At 29.6% G+C, this 21,286-nt stretch overlaps 1 protein-coding gene across 1 annotated transcript; it reads left to right on the plus strand.

Annotated features, from left to right (window-relative positions):
- The first annotated feature begins 7,440 nt into the window (after positions 1–7,440).
- Positions 7,441–9,638, plus strand: LOC108904415 (homeobox protein SMOX-1). The gene is made up of 2 exons (XM_018706966.1): positions 7,441–8,185; positions 9,217–9,638. The coding sequence occupies exons 1-2, from the start codon at positions 7,441–7,443 to the stop codon at positions 9,636–9,638; spliced, it is 1,167 nt and encodes a 388-aa protein (XP_018562482.1).
- The last annotated feature ends 11,648 nt before the right edge of the window (positions 9,639–21,286 follow it).

The following is a 21,286-nucleotide window of genomic DNA, read 5'->3' on the forward strand; positions in this document are numbered from 1 at the left end:
ATATATGCGAGAAGAAAAAATTATATTTACAGCTTAAAATAAATTCGAATTGAGTTCTTTTTTAACTACAATTCATTTATTTAAAAAGTGTTTACTTTATTCTAAGTACTAGATAATAAAAATGATGGTCAATAAATATTTAAATGTCACTAATTCAGGCTTTGAAAGCTTTTATTTCTAATGCTTTGGAGTTATTTAAGACTAGAAAAATCTATAATTTTCAGATTTTTCAGAATAATTCAACAATCTGAAGAGGCAATCTGATATTCAAAACAACAATGAATTTCCAACCAAATTCTGAGCAACACTGCGAATTCTGTATCTATAAAAATTAAAAAGAGGACAGGAATTGACTATTTTACATAAACCTGTCAAATTTATTTTGTCTGTTTTCAGCCACGAGCTTTCTTTGTACATTTAGTAGTACCTACACCCGTGTGGATAATTTTCTTCTATGTTTCTTTTGTATTTGTAACTACTTAAGATTAACTGCTTGCTTTAAAAAATATATTTTTTTTGTCGGGTTAGACATCTTATGCATAGGTACCTAGATTTCTGGTATTGGAGAACATTGTTTGACTTCATTTGAATATTTTTATAACTGAAACAAAAATTTCAAAAATTGTAATCAGTGACGAGTTTTCTTATTATTTGGTCACTTAAAAATATTTACACCTCTTTAGTGAAATATTTCTCATTAGGCAAAACTAAATTTGTTGAAAGTTAGTTGATTCTTTTGGGTAAAAGAGATGTTTTTACTAAGGTTTTTTAAAAATAGTATTTTTTTCCATGTGACAAAATATCCAAGTATAGGAAACCAAAAATTACAATAATACTACTTTTAAATTACTTTAGGGTTACTCATATAATATTTCTACTTCTATTGAATAGTCTTATTATTGGTATGACTCGCCCTATCATTATATTTCTTTTTCACAATAGATGTATTATCCTGATAAATGATGTGTAAATCACTTGTATGCGGTATATCATTTATATTGAATTGTAATATTGCTGTTTTTCATATTCTGTAATTTCTTTCCACAACGTTTGATATATTAGTGGGCTCTTGCAAATTTAATCGTTAGTTTTATTACATTATTATCTTTCTTTTGAATAAGGCAATAAATATAAAGCCAGTACTATTCCCTATACAGATGTAACTACGAAGTTGGGACAAACCTTCAGGGCTATTTTTTCCCTGAAACGAAGATCTACATGATCCTTCAGAAATTGGATGTAAAATATAGGGATATTTTTTTTAAGAATCATAGAAGACTTACTAATTGTATTGTAATTGTATAAAATATAACGAGCGTTCAAACAAAAACGTGGTCAAGTTGGTTCTGAAAATTTGGACGTAGGGCGTAGCGTATAGCAAATGAACTTAAACGTCATCTGTCAAAGCGCTGTATCGCCGCTTTGTTATTGAAACTGACAGCTGCAATACAGCTCGTTGAGAAATGAGGTTAAGTTGGTCGCTATAAGCTACGCCCTGCGTCCAATGTGTCAGAGCCAACTTCGACCACGTTTTTATTTGAACGCTCGTTATAAATATAATACGTAATCATAAGTACCAGCAAAAGTTAACAAAATAACAATTTCTTACTCACAAGGAAAGTGATTGCAGAAAATAATTAACAGTGTTCCGCGGTTAATCATCTCCGGTGAGCGGTAAATACCCATTTCAAAAACGAAAATGACTGTTCACAAGTGCATATCTAAAGCAACCGAAGTTTTAATAGATGCTATTTTTGATAATAGTGGAGAAGCATCAACTACTTCAGATTTTAGTAATCCCACTATCTGCATCGTTGTACAATAACATGTACAAGTCTGTTTCTGATTTGAAGCTTCGCATCGATCAATTTATTCGATACGTATCTAGCGGCATGGTCGAGTGTATGGCACATGTTTTTATGACAGTCAGTAGCATTGTGTATTGTGAGCATAGAGCGACACACGGCTTCATCTGCCACTACAATGCGTATTGCCATTTATTAGCATAATATAGATTACCTACTGCTGTTTATTTATTTGATTGTCGCCACAAAGTTTCCGATGTCTAGTAATTGACCAGAAAATGTGTTTCACGTCCGATGTTCGAAGGATCGTGAGGCTTTATGAAAAGTTTTACGATAAAATCTAGTCTTGTTTCTTTTCAGCGGGAAGAGTTAACCCAGAAAATTTTCCACAACTTTATTACACTCAATGTAAGAATGGAACTCTGATAAATAATAAACTAGGTGCAACCATTTACATTTTTGTTAATTTTTTTTTATTACAAAACCAAATTAAACGTCTGACAGGTTTACGAATGAATATTTTTTCGCTATTAATATTTTTTATTGTTATTACTAACTTTAATTAATTAATTATTGTTACCCTACAAGAAAGCACTGTTGCAATTAACAATATTAGTATGCTACTGCCTTATTTACAATTTACGCGAAGCGGAAATATATACCTGTTAAAGTAAATCACAACAAGTAATAATTCTTTCCCCAGTGTATTCGAAATTATGAATGGCTATAATGCAATTTTACGCATACTTTATAGTAATTAATTTACGATTTAAAATTTCACACGAATAGTGCGTCACAGTCTCACAGACTCCTATTCAGTGTTGCTGCATGTAGTTTCCCCTTTGCAAAGTTGCCAACAAAAGAGATGCGTATGTGTATTGAACATAATGAGATTCAGTGGCCGATAACCGAACAGGAACCAATCACTATTGGCTGCGATAATCTATTGTCCTTGTGCACGTTTGCTGGGGGTGGCTTTCAGTGTGGCAATATTAATGCATTGGTGCGATCTTTATTAAATTTTTCTAAATGTATTATCGAAATGTCATTAATTGCTTTGAATATAAATACTTATAGGTAGGTATATAAGAATTATACATTATTTAGTAAAATTAAATAGAGATGTGTTAGCTAATTTAAATTTATTATAAAAATGTTCTGAATTTCCCGCAACTGAAGTCATATTTACTCTTGAGTACGTACCAAATATTTTAAATTTCTTACCTAAAAACAAAAATACCATCATAGTGAAATCATTATAAACGTAATTTTGCAAAACTTCTAAGAAATTAACTATATTTGTGTTATTTATTTATTTTATTATATAACATATATTTTGATGATAATTTAGGAATCAAATTAATTGCAGTATTTTACTCTAAAAGAAAATTTGTTAGCCAAATTTCACTATTTTATCTCAAAAGGTTGAGGTATCTGAATATAACAATATTTATTAATTCATTCAATTTGTTCCTATTTTTATTTCTCTGCAATAGAATTAACGTTTTTATTAATTTTATGTTCATAATCAAATCAAACTGCTTATGCCATATGTAGAGGGTGGTTCGCCATAAGTGTCACCACCATTTTCTCCGTTGTTTATTGACGTGGAAAATGTGTAAGGTTAAAATTTCTAGGAAACTTTTTACATTTTATGCAGGGTGATTCAGAACTTATCCAAAAAAAAAATCTGGATGTACAGGGGACCCTTACAAATACAATTTTGTAAAGAAAAAATCAAAAAGGTCAGTTCGAAATTGATTTAAAAATACACTTCTGCACGGCACTGGAAACTGGTCCACTGTAAAACCTGACCTCGCACAATGCGACCGGTATGGCGGCGTGATAAAAACGGACAAAAACGTTCACAAGGAAAGAAATATGCAAATAGAATTTTATCGCACCTATTTTATATCGGCAAATTCAAATGCTTTCGCCTTTATTAATTATTAATAAAATTAATTTACGTTTTTAAATAATAAAATCATTTGACATACCCCATGTTACAACTACAATTTTTCAAAATTTTATCCACTAACGTGTAAACACATTTGGGTCCGTCTTACTCACTTTCTACGAACTAACACAAATGATGTCTTGCTTCACCATAACACAAATACTTCACCATAATACAAATGTTGTCTTGCTTCACCATTAATTAAAACGATATCCATCAACTCTGAGTTGCAATACACGCAAACTATTTTTGACACTAACTACTAAAAAACTGTTGTAATCACCACAGATAACAGGTAAAAACTACCGCAACGACGGATTTCAGTATTAGGAGTCACATGGCTCTCCAGGCGTATTGCGAATGACGCTAGAGACTACAGTTGTCCAGCTATGTAGTGGTTTAATGTGCTATAACTTCAATTTTTTTTTTCTCAGAAACTATAAGGATTTTACAAAAATTTTTTTACAATATTGACTCCATTTCTCATGCCGCATCTATTCCCAAATTTGTTTGGATAAGTTGTGAATCACCCTGTATATAAGTTGTGAATCAGATTACATCTGATATTGTTTTTATACACTACATAATAACGATCTCTTAGGATTACAGTGTTATCAGGGCTGAAAGGTATATCTATCTGTAATAGTAAGGGAAGCCTGTCCAAATAACTGTATCTGGGAAAAAGTTATTGTTAGTCTCTAGGCAACAAGATTTGATAGATGTGTTATAAAGAAATTATTATTAGTCTGCAGGCAGTCAAGTCTTTGTCTAACACATTAGTCTTATGGCAGATTCTTCCAAACTATTGGAGATAGAAAATGAACACAATTTTTTGTTAAAATAGGTTGTTGAAATAACAACACTATTCATGGGGTATGTTCACTCATCTATTTGTTAACTAGATAAATCTTAAATTTCTAACTAAAAAACGTATTGATAAGCTCACTACTTTGTTAAAATATTGAGTTCATTCAAAATAATTTCATTCACAAGGAACGTTCAACTTACACTGTTATTTCGTACTGTGTTTGTCTAAGACATATTAGTCTTATGACATATTCTTTCTATCTCCCAAACTATTAGAAATAGATCCAGCTAACCATATTATCTCTATCTCCCTAACTACTGGAGACAGGCCCATCAAACTTTAGGTTACTGTAATCCTAAGAAGAAGTTCTTTCGGTAGTTGTAAAACTATACTTACAGGTCATTCCAATTAATAAAACTCATATTATAGCTATACCTATCTGTGCAACACGATGCTCAATCGTTTGCACAACGTGGATATTAAAAGATTAAAAAAATTTCTTACAAATTTTGATATTTTGAAGAGTAGGAACCTAAGAAAGTAGGAAGTGAGACTTAAGGCGGATCTCCTACGTAATCTCTCTATTAAAATTAAATCTGTTTTTTGCAGTTGAAGCTACGTTTATAAAACGAATAAGGTTAATAAACAATTTTTAATCGTCCAGTTTGAAATTCTTCAGACTAAAATTTATAAATTAATTATTAACCAGGTAATATTCATCTACTCTTAGGTAGGCATCTAATTCTTTCTTAATGATTAACGAAATTCAGGATCGTTTCGCAACAAAATCCCTTTCAATTTGAAAATGCCATCACATGTTACAAAATATCAGTGGATTTTATTCTTTTATATTAAATAACTATAGGTGTTTAGGTACTACTTCACATTTTTCTTTTTGTTTTGTCGCCGATTAAACATTTTTTAAAGAAAACTGTTAGGTTAGTTTCTACCTGTTCGCAAGGCATAAAAAAAGTTCCCGGTACTTATCCTAAAATCTGTTCTAGAAGGAGACGACACATTTCTTATATTCAATGTTTATAGCAGACAAAATAGAGCAGATTATGGAAACGTTCAATAATATATTAAGCGAAGCTAATAAGGTACCATAAAATGAAAACATCTAGTCCTTAGCAGTAAAAGTTTACTGCTTATTTACTACTTCTCTAACTAGGAGCTGTAAATTCACATAACAAATAGTTATACATTCTCAGAAGACTGTCCTATGGCCTACATTTTTTAGGTACAACAATTTGTTACCTGTGTACCGTAGTATCAAAAGAAGTGGCGCAGCAGATGATCCCTGACTTACGTTTGCTCAAGTCAGCTTTACATTAAATCGGTAGGGACATTCGGACGTTCTGTAGCAGCCAAAAGTTAGTCAAAATATTAGAATTATTTTTTTTTTGTAAAACCAAATATTTGCTACAATGATTTTGTAAAATATAAGGACTTTTCGTTGAATATTAAAAAAAATGTTGTACTATAAATTCAAGAATTGGTAGGATAAAAACAAAAAAAATAAAGTTATTAAGGATAGTATTAGTTTTTGACTGTCTCGTACAGGTTGTCAGCCACCAGCTTGACTAAAAAGTACTCTTATCGAAATTGGTCATTCTCTGATTGACTAGCACCAATTTCGAAGTCAACTACCTCCTTTCACTAAAAATGTATTTTTTCAATTAGTATTCTGTTAAAGTAAAGATAATCTTATTGTCAGAGCTTTTATTTATTTTTTTTCATTCGCATTTTCCTCATAAATCTATCTTGAAATAAAAAAAAAACAGTGTGGAAATGTGCGCATTTTTTTTTTTTTTGGAAACTATGTGAACACCACTTTCCACAGTCACGCCCCTGGCGACACTATGAATTTCTAGTTTCAGTTAAAATTTGCCTTCAAGTGCGACTTTTTTGTGATAAAATTTTTAAATAAGGCGACTAAATTTCAATATTCTGTTCTGAAAATCTTAATTTAAAGAAATTTGTATATCAAAAATTTCTCCAGGCTTACACGGCAGTTGTCAGTGATTGACAATTGTAATAACTAGGTCGGAAATTATTCAACCATTTCAAGATTGTTTTAAAAATAATTCTCTTGCATCTCATATCGTAAAAATATCTCCAGCAGAACACTTGTAGATACGGTAAAAAATTCAAGGAGTCTATAATACACACTTCTCTATGAAACGCTATTTTTTATTGAATACATTATGGTATATCGTCATTATGTACAAGATGCATCAACTAATACATATATTTATTTAAAGAATTTTTATTTAGAAAGCAAAGAATAAATGTTTAGCCACGTATAACAATTTGTCAATAATAAAAAGTTTATTATGGTGTCAGACAACACCATTATTTTATACGTAATAGGGGTTATTTATTAAAATACTAATCGCTGCTATTATCACTTCATTTGTCTTCCTAGGAAAAATAAATCCTTAACATAATGAAGTTATTGTCATATTAATAAAGAGCAGTGTATTTAATTTTATACTATATAGTTTGTAGGTATAGAAATTAATCAGAGATTTAGCGTTGATAGTTACAATGCCAATATCCAAAATGGAATTCCTAACTTTCACATTCTGCAATACGGCCAATACCCCAATAAATAATATGAAAAAGTCCTGAATGGTCGGGGGTGGGTAAATTTCACAGGGCAGCTGGCGAAATAAAAGAGCTAGCGACAAACCTTAGGGGGTCGCCACCCCTCCCGCTCATGCTTTTGGGGTATAGTTGACAATGTTTAACATTTATCTGAACGTGCCTGGACCGTGTCGGTTAGCAGAAAAGATTTAGTTGCAATTCTATGTCACTCCCGATCACAAATAAGTAGTGCTGTGCCGTAGTGTGATAGTGGTGAAACAATGAGTGCGTCCACGGAATTTACTAGTGACTTTTGGAATGCCTCTAACCAATACTCATATCACGCGTATAGACCTAACCAGTTCTATAATGATTCACAAAAATCTAACAATTATATATCGCCTCCGAATAGTTTAACTAAAGATGATGCAGCTGGTAGTTACCAAGGTCATCTACCTTATCCATTTATGAATGGAGTACCTTCATATACGATTAAAGAAGAACCCACATATAATAATTCTTGTAGGTTTAACATAAATCAAACTTATTCAAATCTCGACGCACAGACGGACAATTCTATTAGTCCGCCACCTATGAATCATAATTTTACCCACAATTTAAATCAGTTTGACAGCTGTAGACAACCATACAACAACTCATTAGTGGCAGGTTTGTCTCCTAATGATACCAGGCCTAGTTCATCGCTTAATGACTCCGACGATTCGCCGGGCAAAATGAAGATCGACGATTCGCCCGCTCTGCGGGCATTATTAAGTAAACCCGGTGGTAAGAAAATTAACTACGATTACTCTGATTTACATAAGACAGCACATGATGAATACCAAAAGGCTGCTTACGATAACATTGTGTATAATGATAAGCACCAAAAAGACGGTGAATATAATTGTGAAGATAAGGAATCGCCATCGTTTAGTAAAGACAAGATTATTGTCGAAGAACAAAACAACGATGAAGCTTTAGCAGTCGCACAAGCTAACTTTTACCCGTGGATGAAAAGTTCGAATGGTAAATTACATTTTTTATTAATTTTGTTTACATCGTGCAAATAGTTTTATATGGCAAAAAAAAATTTATACATACAAACAAAAGAAAAGTCTTCAAAAGTCAATATTAGCATATTTTAAACATATTGCCACATATCTGTTAAGAGCAAATGAATTTTGAAATTTAACTCTATAATAAAGTAAAAATGTACCTAAGTATGATTTTTTAAAATAGATAAGTTAACGTGGAAAATAACTATTCGTCTCAGTCTTTTGCAATGAATTTAAACAAATTTTTAAACTAAATAACTGCGATGATTGTATAATTGTAAAGACGAAAAGTAGATTCTATTTTGAGAGATCTGATTATTAAAGTACTGATTTTTGTGGTTACATATCAGGAACAAACCATCAAAATAATTTTCTTATGTACCTATGGATTTATCTAGATGAAGGAGTATTGAAATAGGTATATCAGTATTTTCAGTAAAAGTCCTGAGAGAAATCTTTGATAATATGAATTACTAAATAAAGTAAACACAACAATTTTTTTATATTATTATAATTTGAATTGTGTATTTGAAAAATATAAAATTATGAAATTTCTGTTATTTTGCAAAACCGAAATAGATAGGAGATGCATGATTACGAATTATTCAATTTAGTAGACTCAAACTTTTTTTGTCTTGATTTCTTCCTTGCTTTAATAAAGTTGTATACCTGAATTATACTTTTCCACGTTTATTGAACCGCGTGTACTATGTATTAGGTTCCTTTTGTTGTTAAATAATTACCTAAATATGAACGTGATTATTACTTTGGTACAATAAACGCAATGTTAATTGGTGTTGCTTTTACTTTAATCTATTTAATTTATTTTAACATTAACTACGGATATCCAAATGTGAACATGATTTATCAAAATCCGAAATATTGACATAATATATGTGGCAGTATAGTTTTAGATTATTTTCCTATAAACAAATTTTTCAAAATTAAATTTAAAACTTGATTAGAAATCACCAATAAGTTTAATGATTCTGATTGCAGCAGATTTGGGATCTAAAGGAAGTAAAAGAACGCGACAAACCTACACCAGATATCAGACCCTAGAATTGGAAAAGGAATTTCATTTCAACAAGTACTTAACGAGGCGCCGCCGAATAGAAATCGCTCACACATTGTGTTTAACCGAACGTCAGATAAAAATATGGTTCCAAAACAGACGAATGAAAGCCAAAAAGGACAGTAAATTTGGCGGTTTGCCACATGAATATACTAACTCGGAAGATATAAACATGAACCAAAACATATTTTCGTCGTCAACCAACTTCCCAAAAGGCTTTTATGGCAATCCTAGTGAAATACCGATGGAGACTTCAACGGTTGATTCTAACAGGAACTCGTTTGACGACGATATTGCTCGACCTTTAACTGCTCTTAAAAATATTCCGGGACCGCCCGTTTCACCGTAGTGTTGTTAAGGGAAATGAGAGCAAAAATCAAAAATGTATATATTTTATAGGTAGGAACATTGAAAACTGAAACAGAGAAAATTTTTCAAGTGATATAGGTATCTTAGCAAAGCATGAAAAGTTGTCTCCTGTAACTTTATGCATATTAAGTTTTTAATTTTAAATGTAGATGCAGTCAATGACTCGGGTTCTCAAAAATTTTAAGTGAAAATGATTTTCTTTTTAAAAATCTGTCAGCTAGGTAATTTTCTAGATTTTTTTGAAAAAGTAAAATAAAATAAATAATTCTTTAAATGTATTATTAAGTAAATTAGAGAGATTCAAAATGCTCTAAATTAATGTATCGACTGTACAAAATGATTAAATAATAACTAAATTTTCTGAAATGGTTTATTAACGGCAGTTGTAGTTTGTCTGGTTTCTATAAAAAAATAAGTAGGTACGCAACTTTGACATTCGTGGGAAATTTAAGAAAATGAACTGTAGAAAACGGCAAGTAGATCATCAAGTAAGGATGATTTTTATGAAACCATCTCTGTCTAACAAAAAATCCAACACTAAAAAAAGGAAGATAAATAGAAAATGTTCATCACTTCTCTTAACTTTGAAAACGAAAATAGAATAATTTTAGAAACATAAACTAGGTGAAGTCATATAATCATAAGTAAATTTTGGTTAGGTAAAAACAGTTTCATAAAAACAACTCTAGGCTGATTTTTTTGGCGTGTTTATTTAATTTATTTTCAAGTTTTTTCTCACAGATACAAAATAGTAAAAAAAAACAGAAAAAAAAAATAAGAAAAAGTAGATGTCAGGACAATCTCTGACTGTATTATTTAATGAATGTTTGTAATGACCATTTCAGCAATGCAGTTATAGGTTTTTGTTTTTTCTTAGTTAATACTCCTAATTGAGAAACTAAAGATTATCTTTATTTCATTTTCTGAAAGAAAACCTAGATAAATAATGTATTGGAAACCAATAGGGCGATTTTTAGAAAGAAAAATTGAGCGAAGAAGCGTACTGCAGTCTTTATAACAAGTTACAGAGAGGTAAATTTTTCGTGAATATACTATATATAAAAATAAATTGTACATTCAACATTTGCAAACAATAACCAAAGTAATTGTGCTTCGAATTATTATCGTTAATAAAAAATTGTTAGAATTTGAGCAAGATTAAATTTTAAGTGTGTTTAAATCAATTATAACCTACTTATTCATTTGAACAGAACTGCAAAATTGTTATACAATCTTGAATGTATATTATATTTTTTAAAATTCATTTATACCTAAAGACATTTATAAGAAAAATAATATAAATGTTGATAATAATTTTAGGCAACATTCCCAAGGCAGATGTATTAAAGCCATAAATTACTTAAACTAAGGAAAATGCCTGCATTATTCTTTTAGGTCGTAGTGTGAATATGATGAATAGGTCGAGGAAACTGTTTGTAAAATATTTATCAAACAGTGTTATATCAAACGGCCATTGTAAACAGTATTTTAATGAAAACCAGTCACTAGTTTGTAAGATTAATATTTATTAAACGCGGGTTAAAAATAACTACTGTATTGGAATTATTTTTAAAAGAAAATTAATATTTAAAATAAATTTGTACATATACCTATTTCTACAGGATTCCATTACTTAAATAACCCTTTATACATGTACCCACCCGCTGCGATCCCAAGGGATGGCTAATTTGTAAAATATTTTGACAACCGTCGTACTTCACAGGAACAAGATTATGATGAATAATCCCGACTTGACAAATATTTATAATGGACTTAAGAAATTTGCCCATTATGATATAAGTGTAAATATTGCTTTCTCACACCGACACTTTTCGGCATTACCGACTAAGAATAAATATGTACTTAAATGATGCCTACTTAAAATTTAAATAAAATAGGTATGTATATATTTTTTTATTTACCTACTTCTAGGTAGATCAAATCAGTTTTATTTTTTATCACAAATGAAATATGTACGTAAATATAAATATATAAATTTGGCTTTATTTTAATCTAAATGTACGTGTAATAAGCAACGCATTAAATAATAATGGATAGGTAGTTAAAAAATATAAATGGACTGAAGAAATATAGTTACCTTTGCATTAAATAGACTTAATTAGGTTAATATTAAAAACAGATATAATCATTAGTATCGATCATTAGATTCATGATTTCTTAGTAATTTCTCCATACTCGTTTATGTATACCGGGTATAATAACGAGTCATAAATATAAAACTGCTCTATCCTAAAATTAACAACATATTTTTTATGAAAAGGTACTCTCCAGAACTCTTGTTTTTGATATATATGAGGGCAAGCTTTGTATATACAGTACAATAATAAAATGACCTGAAACCATTAACTGACCCAGTGGCTCTAAGAATTACACTTTTAATCTTAATTTTACACATTTGATTCTTTCTGAATTACTTTAATGCATAAGTTTTACTATTTGATGTAGGTACATTAGCGATTTTAGAATTACATAAGGGGTTCCACAACAGCGTGTTGAAAACTGAGGGGGTTTCCTCATCAAAATTTAAGTATATCGTCTTACATAAATATTTACCCTTGATGGCTTCGCTTTGAGGTATGAGGTGTAAAATTTTCAAAATGAAAAATTGAGCAAATTGATAACAGAGTGTAAAAGGATATGTGAGGAGTTTTCACATTTATCTAAACATATCTTTACTAATTACCAATTTGTACAAAACGTTAGAACTATACAATAACGTCAACATTTTTTCACCTTTGTCCAACAGTATGTAAATTTTAATAAAAAAATAATCGGCATACCTCATATCTACAAGACATTTCATTTATGTAGTACACACAAAATTTTTGCGAAGATGTTTAAATATATGTTTAACATTTGTTTCATAAGCTTCAATATCCTATATCTGAAAAATGAAAGCGTCTAAGGCAATAGGTATCTACAATAAAATTTCTTAAATTTAGGCGAGGAGATGGTTTTCTTGTTTTTGACAAATTATGTTTAGTATTAAATTCCCATTTTTTTTTATTAGTCTTAGTAACAAATTTGATTTATTTACTCATTATTTTCTGTGATGTTATAATCATGTTCTAAACATTTTCCAAAAACCAATGCCTATAGTTAATATACCTTAATTTTATAGGAATTTTTATTAATTTCCTATAAATGGATTTTTCAAAAAAAAATATTAATAGCTACTTAGGTAAAAACAGGTTGTCAAAAATCAATAACGAATCATGTTTTAAAAAAGTCAGCTTCTTGTTTTGTCGTATCTTGAAAACCGCGGTACCTAATTACTAGCAGTTCTGTTAACACACGGTATATCTACGCCGTTCTAACATGATGACAAATGCAAAATACCTATTTATGAAGTTAAACTAGTTTCATCAAATTTTCTGTAATAGGTAAGTACATTATAAGTATTTTACATTTGTTTTTACCGATTGTAAGGAGCAAAGTAATAATAGTTTTTTTTAAGTTTATAAGTTAAAGCAGTTAAATAGTTTTAAGTTTGGACTTTCAGTAAGTATAGTGTTATCTAATAGGTAAATATATAAATATTCTTGCTATTATTTCATAAACAACAGGAATTACTTCCAAGAATTATATTTAGAAACAAAGGACTTTCTATTTATCAAATTGGGAACTTCCATATTGATGACTGTTCAAAACCAATGTGGGTAATATGTCCTTTCCATTCCCTCAACCCTCCACAAGTTTTCGGATGAATAGCGTCGGCACAAAATGCAGCTGCATTCTGTAAGTTCGGACTTGCGCAGCAAACAGTGCAAGATGGCTGATCAACAGACTAACGCCACTTTCTCCATAAGTTCTGTGAACTGGCGTTCTTTGGTTTTTGTTGCAATATTTACTGTCTCCTTAAGGCGGTTTTAAGTAAAAGTTGTGTTATACAATGTCAACTGGACAAGGTAGGCTTTAGAGTAATCATTTTTATCCTTTACAATTGATTTATTTGTATTTCTAAAAATTCGAGTAGATCTTTAGGTACCTATCTTATTAATTTACTTTTCCGTGATATGACCTTACTAATTTACTTACTGATTGTTTGGGAAAAGAAGTCAAAGATTTGCTAAATATGAAAATATTGTCTACGTTAGCCTTAACCTTAATTTCAGACACAACTAATTTTCCATAATGATTTTCGGATCAAAAATGTTTTTCTTTCTTTTATGAGATATAAACGCTTGTAACGTTTTTTTTTTTTTCAAAATATTTATCTAATATGCGCATGCTCTTTCTACTATAAGAATAGGTTACAACTAAAACTTTGGTATTAAAATTCCTTAGTGAAAGTTTTTACCGAGTATTTTCCCATTGTTTTTTCATTGTTTTAAGAATTCAATTTTTATATTCTCGCACTTTGCATATTTATTTTTGATTTTACATGAACAAACTATAAATAAAAAGTTATTAACAGTAAACTAATTTGGTTCGCTTCAGAAACATGCATTATAAAATTTTATTACTATTCTTTAATTCATTAATATTAACCGATGATATCTGAATCCGTATATTTCGTAGGTGATCTTAGTAGCAATAACCTTTTAATGTTGTTACTGTTGTTTTATTTTACTTCACATATTATTTTACGCCTGCTTAGTTACAAAATATAACAGCAACCAAAACAAACTTTCCTGAAAGTATTCCACATTGTTTTTCAACATTATTAATTGCCAAAATTAATTTATATACAGGTACATACATTATGTGAGAAAAATACACTTATTTCGTCGTAATAAGGTAGGTATTTATTCTCTTTTAAATTCAAAATTAAGTTTATGGATGGTTTAATAAAAAGCTTCACCAATATGATACCCACGTGATGTTAAAATTGTATGAAAAATTAGGTGTTTTTATTACAAGGAAACGTCTGACGTCATTTCTTTTAAATTTGGTATGAAGCTTTAATTGTTGATTGTGCGTGGCACAATTTTTTTATATGGGCGTAGTTTTGGAAAGGAGGGGTGCTTTTGTAATTTTTGCCCGCAATTTTTTTTCTTCCAAGGTATTTCAAATTGGACACACTATTATGACAGAGCACTAAAACCTTTATTATCTTACTGTTTCATCAAGAAGCAGCATTTGCAAGGTAAATGGCAACATTTCGTATTATGCGGATATAGGAAACTATTGTTAAAAGTATCATGACACCAAGTTGAAATAATAATTATTAAAGTAATCACGTTATCCATGTATGAAAAAATATGATTATCCAAAATTGTTTTCTGCCACCATATCTTTTATTCATTTTGAATACCTTGTTTTTCGAAAACCGAGGTACAGTCCGCACTATATTTGTTGAGATAGAATTCTAAGAAGACCCCTGCACCACTTTCTTGGAATTAACCACATTCGACACCCGAGGTAGAAAGATATTGACAGCGCACTGTATTAAAAAGTATGGTAAAATTCCTCGAACCTGTTGCAATGGGATGTTCAAGTAAAATTCATGTAGGTATAATATATATTTTACAGGTTTTATTTAATATTACAGTGCTCTTCAAAAAGTTTGTACCATATGGGAAAAAACTTTATGTAAAAGTTTAATAAATTTCTTTGATTGTCACTTGTCTCTGCATGTCGTCAAATCAAACCTCATAAAACGTGTGTTATATACGAGGGGCAAACGAAAACTCCAAATCTGCCTAAGAGTAAAGTACCTTTATCTTCAATCCTAGAGGAAAATGTTATAAAGAAAAGTTATTTCCCTCTAAAAGATTAGCCCGAATACCTATAAAATTTCAGTTCATTATGTTCGATTCCTTACATTTTTGCAACTATCCCTCGTACCATAATTCGAGCGAAAACATCCATTACTAAAATCACGGTTTTTTGGTACGCTTCTATAAGAAAAACATAATAATTCCTGAAAACAAGTTGAATCAGGAACTAATAAGGCCGTTATAAAAAATGGTGTAGAAAATAAGGACAAATTTGGTGCAAACTTTATTTTAAGTTCAAGAACAATATAAAAACTAAGTAAAATGGTAAACCTCGTATACACCACATTTTAAATTAACAGTTACAGTTCATTCGTTCAAAAAATATTTACCCTGGTTGCTATAAGGTGGAAACAATCTTCATTTTAGCAATACAAAAAAAAAAACGATATAAAAAGAAAACTGATATTATTCACAATCAACTTTTTGACTACGGAAAAATCTACTTCTAGGTAAACCATTGTAGGTGATGGTACTTCTTGAATAACATTAATTAACATTTAAATTATCCATAAAATAAAATTTGCACCAAATTTGGTTTAATTTTCTACACCATTTTTTATAACGACCTTATTAGTTCTTAGTTCAACTTGTGTTCAGTAATTATAATGTTTTTCTTGTAAAAACGTACTAAAAAAAAACGTAATGGATGTTTTCGCTCGAATAAAACGAGGGAAAGTTGCAAAAATGTAAGGAATCGTTTTTTCAGCATAATGAACTGAAATTTTATATTCGGGCTAATCTTTTAGAGGGAAATAACTTTTCTATAAAACATTTTTCCCTAGGGTTGAAAATAAGGGTACTTTACTCTTCGGCCGATTTGCAGTTTATGTCTGCCCCTCGTATTTAATAAACATTTTATAAAGTTCGATGGGCGCTATTTTGATTTGACGACATGCAGAGACAACTGACAATCGAAAGAATCTATTAAATTTATACATAAAGTTTTTTTCCATATGGTGCAAATAGCGTTGTATATGTTACATGAATTTTACTTGAACATTCCATGGCGACAGGTTACCGTGGAAAGTTCAAGGAATTTTACCATACTTTTTACTACAGTGCGTGGCTTGGTATTTACGCCCCTGCCGCGGTAATCGTCACCTGAAGTAGAAAGACATTAGCAGCGTGGCGTTCACCACGCCCTTGCGGCGGTAAATTGTTACAGTAGTTCCGTTAACAGAAATTTATTGGCTTATTTTTTTTTTAGAATTCCATTTCTATTGTATGGACTGTATCTTTTGGAAAAAATATTTATAACTTTTTTCATTATTTTGTTATGAATATTTTTTTGTAGCATATTATCAGTTCAATCAAATATGCCTATTTGGTGGTAATTTTATTATTTTTAGGATCGTCAAATATGCGTGACAGAAATAATAACAAACATAAATTATAAATCTATCGTTATAAGTATGAACAAATCTCAAAAATATAGTGTGACTACGGAAAGCCGTAGAAATAATAAAATATTCAGATACTACCTCATTATTTATAAAACGTATTAATAATAATCATTCATTACAATGAAAATTTTACGTAAGCGTAGTAATCAAGTCATTACAGAGTGCTTGTCTACCAAATTTTATAAAAAAAATGTAAAACGATATTTATTTTCCTAGCGTTCAAATTTTTAAGTATTTATGTAAAAGTGCCAAATTGTACCGAACGGAAAATTAATTTACATATAGTCGATATAGTTTTAAAATAAATAAGAATATATGGAATAAAACAATTGGAAGGTAGTTTAATAAACCATTGCATTTGATGGTTAAAATAATGTTATAAGTATTCATCACATATTGAGAATATTCATAATCAACAACGTGAAAACACAAATGTAAAATTGAAGGAAAATTACAATTAGAGAATGAAAGCATTGACAATAATTTCGATTTTTCATGAGGCGTAGGTACTTCAATTTATTCAATTTATTGATTATTTAATTAACGTCCTTCATTACGATGATAATAATAATTAAGTAATCATAATAAGTTTTTCATAAATATTTGATTTAAACGTTTTTTGGAAAGGCGATTCGAAACAAAAATATATAAAAGTGAGAACAAAATTTAGATGTATCTATAGTAGATAGGTACTTATAGTTTCTCTGGCGTTCACCTGTCACAAGTTATTGATGACGTTTCTTAAGAAACATAACAGACTGTTCATGTTTATTTGATAATTTTAGATCAAATACATGGTGATACGACTTGAATACTAGGCCGTGAGTGTAGTATGCAAATGTCAAACACGGTAATTCAATTTAAACTAAAAACATTCATAACCTGAAACCATAAAATTTACTGAACCATTTCAGAAAACTTCTAGACCAATGCAGGTGTGAAAATGTTTATTATAGTAAGTTTTTGTGTGTTAAGGGCAATAAACTATACTAACGAATCAGAAAATTAGTTTATACTCGGTATTTCCATTTCCTTTGAATGTCAAACGTAAAATATTTACATTAAAATTTTAATTCTTATAACAACACACATGCCATGGGCGACTACCTGCTATGTAGCTGTTAGATAATGCTATTTTGAAAGCTAAAATTCGAATTCGATTTGATTTGTGTATTACTTATCTTATTAGTAGATACTATTAATTATAGGGTAGGTACTTACTTCATTTTTGTATGCATTTTTTGAAAAACATGTGGTTAATTATACAGGGTGTTTGGAAACGTTGGTACAAAATTTAAGGAGGTGAAAGTAGAACCAAAAATAGTAAAAAAAGTTCCTATAAACATTGGTCCTCCGGAGCACCGTTACTGAAATATGGCCTTCTGAAGAGGTCTTATCATTTGGATATTTTTTAAAATAACTTTCTTTCTGATTAAGATAATGGAATGATAATTTTAGGTAATAATCATACCATAAGGATCTATAACTATCATGGGTTTAATCAAAATCGGTTATAAATAAGGATAGTTTTCTAACTACTTACCCTTAACAGAAATATTTCGAATTTTTTTTATTCCTTTGAATTATTAAATTAATAATATTATTTTTTAATGAATTAGACTTTTTTAAGAAAAAATGTCACTACTTCTTTTTAATTCTGCGTAGATTTTTCAGAAATAATTATTTCTTAAATAATGTATGGCCCTGAACAGTAACTTTTTTTTAACACTTTCACATAGTAGGCATCTTTCATGGTGACAGTTTAATTATAATGATACTAATGATTGTCATTTTCGCGTGCTATCATTCTTACGTTTCTTTATTTTCATAGTTGTGATTTTTGTGATTGACTTAGCATTTCATTCGATTTTTTTACAACCATGAACCTCCTTTTACTAACCTTTTACTAAACGTGTTATGACGATATTTTTGACTTTTTTTTTGCTCTCAAAGGTCAAGACCAACTTTGTATCTCTACTTTTCTGAAATCTCGAATGATAAATATCCAGAAGGGCTCTCCATAACAAGTTACGAAACCGATCCCGTAAATACTTAATGTCTCCGAAAACTCTAATTTTTCGAGATACAAAGTGTTCAAAGTTAATATAAAATATCTGGTTTATTTTAAATTGCGAAGACAGTGCAGGGAAACGATGTAAACCGTATTCTCCTTCATTCAAAGATAGCGTAATACCTTGAATCATAATTATTTTTATTTTAGCAAATAATTTGATGTTTTGACGCTATTAGTAATAAATAATTAGGTATCTAGACATGCGAAGTCTCATGAATAATACAGAAGCATTTGCTTAAAAGGATAAAAGTAAAAACAAATGCATCAATGTAAAAGCATTTGTTTTATTTTATTGAATAATGTTTTGCGTTTGTTGTTTAGTAAATGCTTCAGATACTATGATCTATACCCACTCTCATTTGATTAAAATATATACTAGTGTCCTCTACAATTTAGAACGCACTGCTCCTAATTGAATATAGTTACAGGGTGTCCAAAAATTATTAGCGGAAAATTTACGGGGTCTACTCACAAAAATAATCGTTACATATTCCTTGCACTTAATTTTTTTCAAAAACTCAATACAACCCCGTGTTAATAACTCTACTTAACTTTGAGGTTGTGTAACTCCACATAACCTAAAAGTTAATTTTTGACATTAATATTTTGTCATAATTTTTTCTTCTGTTTAAGGATTATTGACAACAAACTGCACTTATGAGAAAATAATGTAAATAAAATTATATTTTACTTAGAACATTTATATTTTTAAGACAAAGAAAATATGATCTATTTTCTGTTCAATAAGGGTCTTTTAAATACTTTTAGGATTTGGAAAACTTTTATGTTATTTTGTGACTGTGTCTTGATTTATAATACATTTTTGGTGATTTAAAAACACAATATTTTTCACGTTTAACATAGTAACAACACATTTTGTAAAGCTTTTAGTACCTACACTATCCTATATCTCTTATCTATGATGTAGTCAGATTTAAAATTTTGTTAAAAGAAAAAAAAAACAGGAGGAAAAGAGGAAAAATTAATGTATGACCTTTATATAAAATAAGATACACATCAGACAATACGTTTGTGGACACTCCAAATTTTAGTCAATTTTCATAATTTAAATACAATGACTTTTTTCAAATTTTAACACACTGTATGTTGAAAACCAAGCATTTTTTAATTATTTATGACGTAGAATCCGTTACTAAAGCTAGGCTTTATTTATGTCATAACAGTGCTGACAATGTTTTTTTCAATTTCAAAATTAAAGACAATAATTCTAATAATGTGATTCTTTGGACATTTTGTGAATGTGATTTTTAAGAATTAGTCCTAAGTTTTGAATGTGAAATGTACTTATTCATAAAAAATAGTACATGCTTTTATATTGCACAATAGGTAGTATAAATTTAAATGAATTAATTTATCCTCAATGATAGTTTTCCCCCACGTTCATTATGTTTATTGTATGTATTTTGTTGCAGAGAGCCGAGTATGCTTGTCAGTGATAAGAAACAGATCTCCAATGGCTTCATAATGGTCGATTTTTGAGGGAGTCGTAGCTTAATCATCATTATTGAACTATCTTAATGGTTCGTATTGTCCACCATTCGATTTATCATGTGAGCGATTTAATGGATTCTGCGGAATATTTATCTTACTTTTGGTTTGCCATAGAACTATTTTATTGAACAGATGTGCGCGTAATTTGAGGCCTATTTCACTTTGATCCCGTGAATAAAATAATGAAGAAAATACTCCCAATAAATTATCATTTTCAAATATCCCCAAATCTTTAGGAAGAATATAATTTTCTTCATATTTTATTTATCATAACCAAACCTAAAAATTAATAAAATTGGTTAATAAATTTTATGTAAAATTACGGACTACATAATTGGTTATTTTGACACAGTAGGTAATTTAAAATTACATCATACAAGCAAAGATACATTAAGCATGTAATTTTACAATTTTTGTGTAATCCACCCAAAACGATGTGTATACTTACGACACCTGATGGGTAATTTTATTAAGAAACGGCAAAACGGCATTGTATTTTTAATAAGAAAGGCACTATTATTTTGTAATGTTTTTAGAAAGAATATCTTTTTTACACACTTAAATATTTTTCCAATACAGGTTGCAACGTGAAGGAATAATAATATTAAATAAATTTAAGACAATTTATTAATGCAGTAAATGACGTATTCTCTAGAATAAAATACAAATTTCTGAATTGCTTATATCTAAAGATAAATAATACAGAATACCTATTATTTAAACATGTAAACAGCTTTCTTACAACAGTACAATGTACACCTTCCGTCACATGAAAAGCTTTCCCAAAGTATCCCGTTATTTGACATTCATATGTTATTAAAAGAGCATCAAAAACAAAATCTACTCTAAATTTTGTCTTTACAAAACTTCCCAAAATAAATATATAGGTATAGCA

The sequence above is a fragment of the Anoplophora glabripennis genome, unplaced genomic scaffold, assembly GCF_000390285.2.
Source record: "Anoplophora glabripennis isolate ALB-LARVAE unplaced genomic scaffold, Agla_2.0 scaffold65, whole genome shotgun sequence".
In the NCBI taxonomy this organism is placed as follows: Eukaryota; Metazoa; Arthropoda; class Insecta; order Coleoptera; family Cerambycidae; genus Anoplophora; species Anoplophora glabripennis.

Coding starts and splice junctions, on each gene's coding strand:
- LOC108904415 (XM_018706966.1), top strand. CDS start 7,441: ATGAGTGCGTCCACGGAATTTACTAGTGACTTTTGGAATGCCTCTAAC. Junction 8,186..9,216: donor GTGGATGAAAAGTTCGAATG/GTAAATTACATT, acceptor TGATTGCAGCAG/ATTTGGGATCTAAAGGAAGT.